General features: G+C 42.9%; 2 protein-coding genes across 2 annotated transcripts in view; one reads left to right on the plus strand and one right to left on the minus strand.

The window, feature by feature from the left end:
* Nucleotides 1–1,063: 1,063 nt before the first annotated feature.
* Nucleotides 1,064–11,152, minus strand: part of LOC107749598 (dimethyladenosine transferase 1, mitochondrial) — a 24,113-nt gene continuing 14,024 nt past the window's right edge. Inside the window, 2 exon segments of the mRNA XM_016564771.1 lie at nucleotides 1,064–1,076; nucleotides 1,636–1,785. Of these exon segments, the coding sequence (XP_016420257.1) occupies nucleotides 1,654–1,785 (132 nt within the window). The 3' untranslated portion in view covers nucleotides 1,064–1,076; nucleotides 1,636–1,653.
* Nucleotides 1,840–8,716, plus strand: LOC107749599 (claudin-20-like). Its single transcript, XM_016564772.1, has 4 exons — nucleotides 1,840–2,046; nucleotides 3,726–3,823; nucleotides 5,197–5,726; nucleotides 7,508–8,716. The coding sequence occupies exons 3-4, from the start codon at nucleotides 5,301–5,303 to the stop codon at nucleotides 7,811–7,813; spliced, it is 732 nt and encodes a 243-aa protein (XP_016420258.1). The 5' UTR covers nucleotides 1,840–2,046; nucleotides 3,726–3,823; nucleotides 5,197–5,300; the 3' UTR covers nucleotides 7,814–8,716.

Below are 11,152 nucleotides of genomic sequence, written 5' to 3' on the forward strand. Positions count from 1 at the left end.
AAACACAAAACAGTTTTGATTTCTAAGTGAACAAATTATGTATGTATTTTCACACATGATCACTGGGTGTAGGTCATCAGTAAATGAGTGTGCCATTTAAGTGGCAGTGTTTCCCAAATGAAACAAAAGAGCTGTTAGTTTTGAATGATGTGTGTAATGTAGAGAACTGTATTTAGAGTCTTGCAAAAAGTTTGTTTTACAATAGCAAACTGAGTTTAAAGCACGTAATGTGCTTATAGTTTTGCTGACTTGGTCTAAAGATTAGGTATGTGAGTGAATGGTTTCACTGAGTGGGCCTAAAGCACCACTTTTAGTGTCTAAGCAATTTTTTTTTTTTAAACTGTAAAAAGCCTTGGAAAAATAATTTATTCATCAGTCAAATTATTTTTAGGTAATGATGGCAAATGTTTTTTTTTCTCTGACAGATGGTTGTCAGCCTCTAGCTGTAAATTGATTAAAGCATTCCCATAGCTGCTTTATGATGTGACAGGTTTCCTGGACAACCCCCTCTCTTCCTCAGTTCAATACAGAAAGGGAGACTGGAACTGGAATTGATTCATTTAATTTTCCTTCCTACCTACAAAGCAGCTTTATGTGATAATTCAGTGCTCTCAAACTATATCTCCCATAACTTTTTGAATCCCCTTGCATTTCCTAAAAGCTTTTCTTCACCTTTCCCTTGCAGAGTGCTTAAATGTCAAACTCAATGTTTTTTTTTTAGCTGAAAAAAAACAAACAAAAAAAATTACTGATAACTGATGAAAATGTCGCCATTAAGAGTCTGCTGTCTGCAGCGTTAGTGCTTGTCGTTAACATTTTCCTCTATTGTGGTGTGAAGGTGAAGCCCTTTACGGTTGCTGCCCAACTGTCTCATTGCCTGATGCCTGAGTTTCAGTTCCTCTCTGAAGTCATAGTCAATGAGGCCTTGGTTCTCCTCGCAAAGCTTACTGTAGGCGTCTGCTAAAGCCCTGAATTCAGAAATAGAGATCTCTGTGGGCCGCAGTGTGGGATCCACATCAGCACTGCGCAGCAACTCTTCCGTCAATTCTTGACGCTGAGACTCTGGGAACAGCATCCTGCAGCAAAGGAAAAAAAAACAGTCATCACACGCCGACACAATGAGTTAACGTAGAAAACTTGAGAAGTGGCATGGAAGTGACGTTATATGGTCTGTGCGGATGTTTGCTTAGCGCATGTCAAACTAGAAAAGAGGCGACACACAGTTGATGTTGCTGCTGAAATTACAAATGTTCTCCCTCACATTCCCTTCAGTGGCGAGCTCCTTCCCAACTTCCAGCTTCTGAAGGGTCAACTACCTGCAGCATTGAGCTCCAACCTGCCCCAACACACCTGCCTGGAGGTTTCTAGTAATCCTGAACGCCTTGATTCGCTTCAGATTCAGCTGTGTTTAATTAGGATCGGAGCTGAACTTTGAAGGACAGTAGCCTTTCAGAAGAGAGACTGGACATCCCTGAACTTTTTTCAAAGTATGTATTTAATGTTTTGCTGGATTAACACTCAACACTGTACTTCATATCTCTGTATCTACCCTGACTAAAATCCAGTGCTTAGTTGTAGTCAAATGAAACACTGAGTATAGAGGTAAAGAGAGAGGAGTTTTGAAAAGTAGCTTACAGAATGCCAGGGAAATGCTTACTCAAGTCCTCTGCGGCAGTGCTTCCTCCGGAACTGGAAGGCATTTTTGACAATCCTCTCGACCAGCTTGAAGGGCTGCTGGATCTGGGGCTGAGCCAGCGGAGTGAAGTGCACCACCCCCACATCCACCTATGCACACCGCGGGGTGACGAGATGAAAACACACACAGTGTTACAGTCAGACCTGGAGACCATTTTCACAAGCTACTCCCACTCGAGTGAGGGGGAGAATCGGAATGGAAACTAGCGCAAGAGGGATATACGAGTGAAGAAAAGCAGAGGGTTGGGAGAGGAGGAGGTGGGTGACGCTGCACGAAGACAAGCCAGTTCCGGTTGCTACAGTAACACCTGTTTGAAGGACCATCAAAACAAGTCTCTTCAAATGTGAATAGTAAGTCTCTTGTTACACTGTTGCTTCCTAAATGTTAATAGCCACAGTCTAGCGATGATGTAGGGGATGCTTCAGCTTCTATCTCCCCTGGTTCGCTGCAGAGGACAGTGCATCTTTTCATTATGCAAAATCGGCACAGACGTCTGCTGTGCCGATGCTAAAACCGGTTATCTAGTGATGATGTAGGGGATGCTTCAGCTTCTATCTCCCCTGGTTCGCTGATCAGCAGTAAAGGACAGTGCATCTTTTCATTATGCAAAATCGGCACAGACGTCTGCTGTGCCGATGCTAAAACCGGTTTCTCTCGTGTAATTGTAGCGGAAGGCGTAATTTTGGTAGCTCCACAACCAGTTACCGACCTGAAACAGAACAAATTTTTATCTGTATTAATCCAGAGTGTGGATTCTGAACTTAATCGATTAAGTGAAAGCTCAACCCTAAATATCTAGGGGATATAGCAGTAATACTTTGCCTTAAATTATAGAAATGTGCTGGAATGCCCCCAGAATGGAGATGTGTGATGAAGATAACGGAGATACGAAAGATCACCTACAATTAGTTGTAGGTGTTAAAGAGAAAATGCAAATTGATTTGTGCTGCATTTCAGCTGCATGCCTTACTGTGATTTAACATACTGTAAACCCAACTGGTTGAGCTGCAATCATGCAGGACTCTTGGCTTCCTAGACTTTGGCTAGATTCTTTCACTCTTGGGTCCATTTTAAATAAATTAGGAGCAGGATACAAGGCTTTGAAGAGCCCTTCTGGTGTTTAGGGCTACAAAACAGCAATACACTGGAGATGACAGAGAAGGAAAGATGTGACGAGAGCTTTCAGAAAGCATTGACTCATCTGCCTCAGTTATGCAGGAGGAGAACCAACATTCAAGAAATCAATTTGGCCACTTGTCATTTACCCAGCTTGGGATGCTGGTTTTAAAATGAGACACTTCATCCCTTCCCTCTGTGAAAGCGTCTGGAATTTTGACCAGGTAGATTCAAGTCCCTAAGAAGTCACAAAGAAACACTGAGCAATATGCAATATTTACATCTTAGGATTTAGAAGCAGAGTTATATACAGTATGCATACACACACTAGCTTGCCCTTCCCCCTTTCCTCAGGTTATTTTAATCCTGGTATAAATGCAGAACACAAATGGCCTATACACACCCATATGGGTCAATTTCAGCAAAAACTGTCATTATTTAACCTCCACACATTACATGTAAAACTCAACAGCACCACTACACTATATTTGCCCCCTACAGATAGGTCTTCTCTCTCATTTGCACCTGAGTGCAAGTGCTCCCTTAATACAAAGGGTGTGAATTTCTAATGGAGAATGATCAAATTGAGGTGGCAGTTCCTCAGGGCTATCTGAGTAACCATTATTTCCTTTACATAACTGCCAGTGAAACAATGGAGTATGCATGCAGTGAGGGAAAGAAGAAAATAGTCCCACAATGAGTAGGGATACATTAATCATGACAGCACTTTCAAAAGACAACCATTCTTACTTTAGCTCAGATGAGGAAGCCGAAAGTGAGAAGGTAAGCAGTGTGGGCTGACAGTGCTTTTGCCATGGAGGCTTGTTTTTACTGTAGGAATGGTTCGTCCTACGCTTTATGAACAGCCCAAGGCATCGATGGGAACCAAAGGAACTACTGATGTGCTTTTCAGATATGAATTGATTCTCATGGAGACTCTCTCAAGCCTACACGAGACTACAGGCTTCTACGGTGTCTGGCTGAAGACACAAGGCAAGATGGACATGGAGGGTAAGCAAGTTAAGAGGGGTAAATGAACGGTGGCCCTATATTTAAGCACTTTACGGATGCTAGATCAGTGGAAAGCATTCCTATTTCATTGAACAGTAAAGTCACAAGAAAAAGCACAGAAGCAATAAATCAAGGTATAGTGTGGAAACCCATGCACTTCCCTCTTGCCCAGCAGAGAGTAATTTCCATTTATTATAATGAATTTAAACAGCCATTTCTGTAGCAGTTGCAGTAAGACCATTTTGACATCTGCATTACAGGCAAACAGCTACAGCAGGGTAATGAATTGTCTCCATCAGCAAATGTGAATAACAAATGGATCTTATCCTAAACTATAAAAAAGCACACAAGTAAATCCCATCCCTCAAGAAATGACTATTTCGATGTCCATCTCAAGCCTTTGCACATGATAGCTAGGGGTGACAAAATCAAGGCACCATGCATATAATTGCTTTCTGTGTCTTCACACGTCAGCCACTTACACACTGTTTACACATTTTAGTTATTTATTTTCCAGCACAATCCCAGCATCAGCACTTAAATGCACAAGGTGAGGACACACAAACCAGCAACAACATTTTTAAACCCCTCTAGGGCCCAAATGCATTCAAATGAAGATCACCACTAAATATAAGAGCATGCTACACTTTCAGCTTCACCTATGGAAAAATACTGATTTGTTGGTAATTTGTTAAACCTGAATGTGTTTATAGAATTTGTTTACACAAAACATAGATAGATAGATAGATTTCTAAACCAATGTCATATAGCCACTCCCACCCTGCAGCCAGTAGAGGGTGGATGGAGGATGGCAGGGTGGGGGGTGTAGGGTTTATAGGGGCAGTAGCTGTGAGTCCATCCTCCTGCAGAGTGAATGTTCCTGATTAGGGTGATTGTGGTGCATTGCCCCTATAGTGAAAGTCCTTTAATAGCAGGTGAAAGGGTCATGCCTTATGCTGGGTACACACTAAAAGATTTTTAAAATCTTATAAGATCTTCAAAATGTGAGAGACCACAAACATGAGGACAAAAAAATCCTAGATTTAACCGTTTTGCTCCTATAGTGTGTGGTGTGCCGCGATGTTCCCCCCACACATCAGGATTTCTGATCGTAAATATTCAACATGTTGAAATTTTAGGATTCGCGATGGGGGCGCCTCCGACGTTCTTCCGAGCAGATTCAGTCACTCTTAACACACCTCACACCACAGGAAAATCTGATAAAATAATCTTTAGAACCACCAAGATAATCGGGACATTACCTAGGATTGTCGGAAGGGGAGAAATCGGCCCAAAATCATCCCGATTATCTTGTGGTGTGTACCCAGCATAAATCCTCCACCCAATGATAATTCTCTCACTTATTTCCTCAGGCAGGCGGCGGTGCTGAGGAGTCTTTGCCGTCACAGTTGCAGCCGAAAGAGAGGGGACTAGGCAAGCTTGTGTGAATGTTGGCAGAGTTAAGGAACGCGGCAGGATGGCGTCCACGGGCACGCAGATCTTCGCCTTCGTGCTGGCATTGCTAGGCATCCTAGGTGCCACGGTGGCCACGTTACTGCCTAACTGGAAGGTGAGCGCGGATGTTGGCTCCAACATCATCACTGCCATCTCGCAGATGCAGGGGCTGTGGATGGACTGCACCTGGTACAGCACAGGCATGTTCAGCTGTACACTAAAATACTCTGTTCTGGCACTGCCCGCATACCTGCAGACGGCACGCACCACTATGGTGCTTTCCTGCGTGTTGGCAGCACTGGGATTGTGTTTGGCCTCTTTGGGTTTAAAGTGCACTCGCTGGGGTGGGGGACGGCGTGCTAAACGTCACGCTGCCATGGCCGCCGGCACCTGCTTTCTGGCCTCTGGCTTTCTCTGCCTTGTCCCTGCCTCCTGGTACACAAATGAGGTTATTGTCAGTTTCCTAGACGCCAATGTGCCTGAAAGCAACAAGTTTGAGCCGGGCGGTGCCGTCTACGTAGCCTTCACTGCCCCTTCTTACGTCAAATGGACAATGTAATGTTGTGCTGTTCAACACTTTCGTATTTTGCCCCAGACAAAAGCAAGCTGCCTTCAGCTCAGGGCATGCTGTTTGCCGTTCTCTCAGTCACATACTTTCATACACTTACCATGCTGCATGTGTGCTTTTTACTCATGCTGCTGCTCACTGCCATGGGAACGGGATTCTACACCCAAATACGTGTATTGTCTAGGGGTCGTGTCTCTCTGCACACTCAGAGGATGGTGGTCCTGTCTGTGACGAGCTGGAGGCTGTCATAAATCACTCCAGCCATCAGCAGAGGATTGGTGTCTAGAGACCAAGCCTCTGCAACACCCCTTCTCTCAGATGGGAGGGTACATCTGACCACCCCCGAGCTTGAGAATATGATCAGTAGACAATATACGTGCAGCAGTTTTATTTTAGAGACATAACATCAACAAAGACAAGATTGAGTTTCGGTAATTGGCAGCGATTTTATGGAAGCATGTGGCACCTGATAAGGCTGCAATCTGCTTGTGTCCACTCTCACAGGAAGTAGTCCTTTGCCAAATGACTTTCCTTTTTTCCAAATTTGAACAAGCAGCCACATTTGCCTACCAATGCATCAGCAGTGTATCTGCTGACAGATTGTCACCTACAAGGGGCTCTTTACGTCATCTTAAAAGAATATTTCAGATCATTCTTAACGTCTGTGGACATCATCTGTGGCATCCTGTCAATTACCAGAGAAAGGGAAACAGTTAAACATTTAAAGTGTTTATTTACGGTGCTGCTCACATACCTTCCATTGATATTACTATGAAAGGATAGTTCTCCCAAAAATGAACACTTTGTCATCATTTACTCACCCTCAAGTTGACCCAAACCGGTATGAGTTTGAACTCCTACAGTTTTGGAACTTGTATGAAGTCAATGGCTACCAGGAACTGTTTGGTTACCAACATTCTTCAAAATATTTTCTTTTGTGCTCAACAGAAGAAAGAAGTTCATACAGGTTTGGAACATGAACGTCAAGTAAATGATGACAAAATGTAAATTTTTGGGTGAATTATGTCTTTTAAATTGATTTCCCATTTGTCTTCACAGACTTGATAGTAGTAATCAGCCACTTGCCACTGATGCAGTTTTCATATAAACTTAAGAAGTCGATTTCCGTCTTTGGTAAACAGACAGCATGCCACAAATACCGTCCATTGAGATTAATATTCATTTAAGTACAAGAAACTTCACAGTGTCATGCTCCACCTCCCTCAGTGCTCGCCATCCCGTTCTCCCTGAGAGCTTATGGATGTTGCCTCTGACAGCCAGAAGAGTTGCATGTCATGTGCAAATTTGCCAATGCATGTACACACAAACACCCCGTCGTAAGCATGTCCCCTCCCCTGCATATATAACTTGTGCCAAGAGTTAAGTAAGTGTGTGTTGTGCTTGGATGCAGCCATGCATTTCTATGCTGCTGAAGGGAGGAATGCAATTTCAGTGTTGTTCTGCTCTGGCAAAAAGAGCTTTGGCAGTGATGGATAGCACAGCGTATTCTTCCTCTCAAGCAGATTCCCACAGGCGACCAGATGGCTGGGCCCAGTTCGCCCCCTGCACGTGCTAAACGTCACGCTGCCATGGCCGCCGGCACCTGCTTTCTGGCCTCTGGCTTTCTCTGCCTTGTCCCTGCCTCCTGGTACACAAATGAGGTTATTGTCAGTTTCCTAGACGCCAATGTGCCTGAAAGCAACAAGTTCGAGCCGGGCGGTGCCGTCTACGTAGCCTTCGTCTCGTCTGGTTTCCTTCTCGTGGGTGGATCCATTTTCTGTCTGTCCTGCTCGGGTAAGCGACACGGCCCACAGGATTTGATACTTCTCCCTCCTGACAAACTCCTCCTGCAGCAGCAGCAGCAACTGCTGCAACAACAGCAGCAACAGGACCAGCTCCAGCACCAGTACTGTTCTCTCTCACCGCTGGATAACAAGACTGGCTACAGCTTGCAGGACTACGTATAGGCGACTGATAGTTCTGGAGCAAGACAAGTGCAATGCACTGCCACTCGACCTCTTGGCGCTCGTGATTACAACATGAAAAAGCGAGAGGGACCACAACTTTGAAGCATTTCCCTTATCATTTCCGTCTCTCCCCTTTTTAAGATCAGCAAGCACAAAACGGTGGAAGTATTCCCTTAAGCGACGTCTACGAACAGACGGATCGTGAATACTGAGGGGCGAGTGGCAGCAACACTGCAGTAGCGACAGCTCAAGCAGTGTGAAAGACTGAGCAAGATGATAAATAAATGCACATAGCCAGCATCCTAGTAAATCTTATTAAAGTGTTCCTCTGGGAACGGATTAGCAACAAGGGAATGTTTCTGCTACTTCAAATCCCACCCCTCTTCCCAAAGATCTGAACTCGGAAGCAATCGTTTAGCTGCTAACAATCGTAACCTCTGTTTAAAGGAAGATGGCAATATGTCTCTTAGAGGCAACAGTATGGGAGAGCCCTTGTTTGGGAGATTCTTTGCTTTTCTATTCTATTTGAGTAATGGTTGTTAATGAAATCTCTTGTCTTATTTTGGTAGCGGATAGAATGATTGATATTCTGCCTAAGCATGCTTTCTGGAGCCTGTGCATAATGCAGTGGAATGCCTGATGTAGACTGAATTGTAGCCATATAGCCCGTGCCTAAAGAGCTGTAGTACACAAACCGCTGAAACTGTTTGGAGAGAAGTAGGAGGAGAGAGTGAATAGGGGTTGCTGGGCCAGGCATGTATGGGAAATCCATATCGAGGCTGAGGACGATGTAATGTTGTGCTGTTTGCCCCAGACAAAAGCAAGCTGCCTTGAGCTCAGGGCATGCTGTTTGCCGCTATATCACGCGCACACTCATCGTGCTGCATGTGTGCTTTTTACTCATGCTGCTACTCTCACTGGTTGCATGTCATGTGCAAATTTGCCAATGCATGTACACACAAACACCCCGTCGTAAGCATGTCCCCTCCCCTGCATATATAACTTGTGCCAAGAGTTAAGTAAGTGTGTGTTGTGCTTGGATGCAGCCATGCATTTCTATGCTGCTGAAGGGAGGAATGCAATTTCAGTGTTGTTCTGCTCTGGCAAAAAGAGCTTTGGCAGTGATGGATAGCACAGCGTATTCTTCCTCTCAAGCAGATTCCCACAGGCGACCAGATGGCTGGGCCCAGTTCGCCCCCTGCAGGCGGCAGCAGGCATGCGTTGTGGGCACAGCCAGATTTTGTGCTGCCCCTCTAGGGCAGATTATGCCCTCCTCAGCAGACCATTCCAGCTCCTGGACAATAACGACTGCCCATGCACCATTACCGAATGCAATAAGCACTCCTCCTACCCTCCAAAAGTAACGATGCACTGAAATGTTACAATTGTGAATGTGCCAAACTCATAATGCACATACCCAGCATCCTAGTAAATCGTTTTAAAGTGTTCCTCTGGGAACGGATTAGCAACAAGGGAATGTTTCTGCTACTTCAAATCCCACCCCTCTTCCCAAAGATCTGAACTCGGAAGCAATCGTTTAGCTGCTAACAATCGTAACCTCTGTTTAAAGGAAGATGGCAATATGTCTCTTAGAGGCAACAGTATGGGAGAGCCCTTGTTTGGGAGATTCTTTGCTTTTCTATTCTATTTGAGTAATGGTTGTTAATGAAATCTCTTGTCTTATTTTGGTAGCGGATAGAATGATTGATATTCTGCCTAAGCATGCTTTCTGGAGCCTGTGCATAATGCAGTGGAATGCCTGATGTAGACTGAATTGTAGCCATATAGCCCGTGCCTAAAGAGCTGTAGTACACAAACCGCTGAAACTGTTTGGAGAGAAGTAGGAGGAGAGAGTGAATAGGGGTTGCTGGGTCAGGCATGTATGGGAAAATCATATAGAGACTGAGAGGAGACTGCCAATAACGACTGCCCATGCACCATTACCGAATGCAATAAGCACTCCTCCTACCCTCCAAAAGTAACGATGCACTGAAATGTTACAATTGTGAATGTGCCAAACTCATGACTACTTTGTTTGCCAAATGCAAGATGATTTAAAGTTTTCAAAAGACTGTCATCTGTACTGGGAGATAATTGATAAATATGAAGTTCAACAACTAATCAACTAAAATTCAACTAATCTTAAATTCCAAAGCACAATGATTCTAGGATTACAAGCTGTTCAAGTTCACTAGGGCAGGCTTAAAAGGACTGAGATTTTTTTAAATTGTGCTTTGGGATTTCATATTCATCAAAGCTCTGCAAAGATTGCATTTATCATTACTCATTTACTGAGAGCACTGTTCAACACCCAAGCATGTTCACAGCAAATCTTCTTTATAAGAAGACAAACATTTACACCTTTAATTGTGTAAACTCATTTGAAAGCAATTAATTTTTTTTGTTAGCTTAACATGGTAAAAGATACACTGAAATGAAGATAATTATCTGTAGATAGTATTAACAGAAGAGGTTTTGTAATTATAAAGACAAACTATTCATATATTGTTATGGTGCAGCTTGTTTATTAGCACGCTAAAAAAAGTTTCATATGATCCAGATGAAACAAACAGGCCCTTTTTGTTCAGTGGCCAATTTAATTATTTCTCATTGGATAAATGCAGCTTATATTTTGGTGGATGCTTCTGCACCTTCTTAATTTTGCAGAAAATACTGTCCGAATATTTCTGTACTGTTCTCTCAGTGTGCTTGTGCAAGTAGTTATATTTTTATTAATAAAAATTGGTGTACGCAGTATGTTCTTAAAAACAACTAAGTCTTATTTAATTAATTTTTGCTGTATTGTTCATTTGAGGACAACACTTCAGCAACAAATGGCAAAGATTTGAATAGAACAGTATTCTTTCCTCAGTTCCATTTACTGTATTCTTAGTTAACATTAAAAGTGAATAAATAAAAATCAGCATTCATTCATTTCCTAGAAAACCACTGAAAGAGAAGTACTGAAAATCAATATCATTATAAGAGGTGTGTATAAACCTTTTACCCAATTTTTTCAAAGGATGATGCATTTAAATTACAAAGTACATTTGTATACATCATAGTAGTATTTGTATTTGCCTTTAAAATATATATGAATTACACTATTAAGAAACTAATAGCAATTTTCATTGACGTGGCTATTTTATATACTTTATATGATTTACTATCCATTATGATTTGATGTATGCACTGATCATAAGTCTCAGTCCATTAAGTGTAAGACAGCCCTGGCAGATTTTTGGCCATCATAGTAGGCTTTGTTGTTTAGGTGAATTTTTAGGCCCTCTCATTATGGGTTATTACATACTGAACATGGTGACAAGAAGATTTATTTAT

Source organism: Sinocyclocheilus rhinocerous, unplaced genomic scaffold (genome assembly GCF_001515625.1).
Source record: "Sinocyclocheilus rhinocerous isolate Xijiao unplaced genomic scaffold, SAMN03320098_v1.1 scaffold2817, whole genome shotgun sequence".
NCBI lineage: Eukaryota > Metazoa > Chordata > Actinopteri > Cypriniformes > Cyprinidae > Sinocyclocheilus > Sinocyclocheilus rhinocerous.

Bases quoted from the DNA above. Each gene is read 5' to 3' on its own strand.
- LOC107749599 (XM_016564772.1), top strand. From the start codon at position 5,301: ATGGCGTCCACGGGCACGCAGATCTTCGCCTTCGTGCTGGCATTGCTA. The intron at 5,727-7,507 runs GTTATTGTCAGT...TACACAAATGAG, and splicing joins CCTCCTGGTACACAAATGAG to GTTATTGTCAGTTTCCTAGA.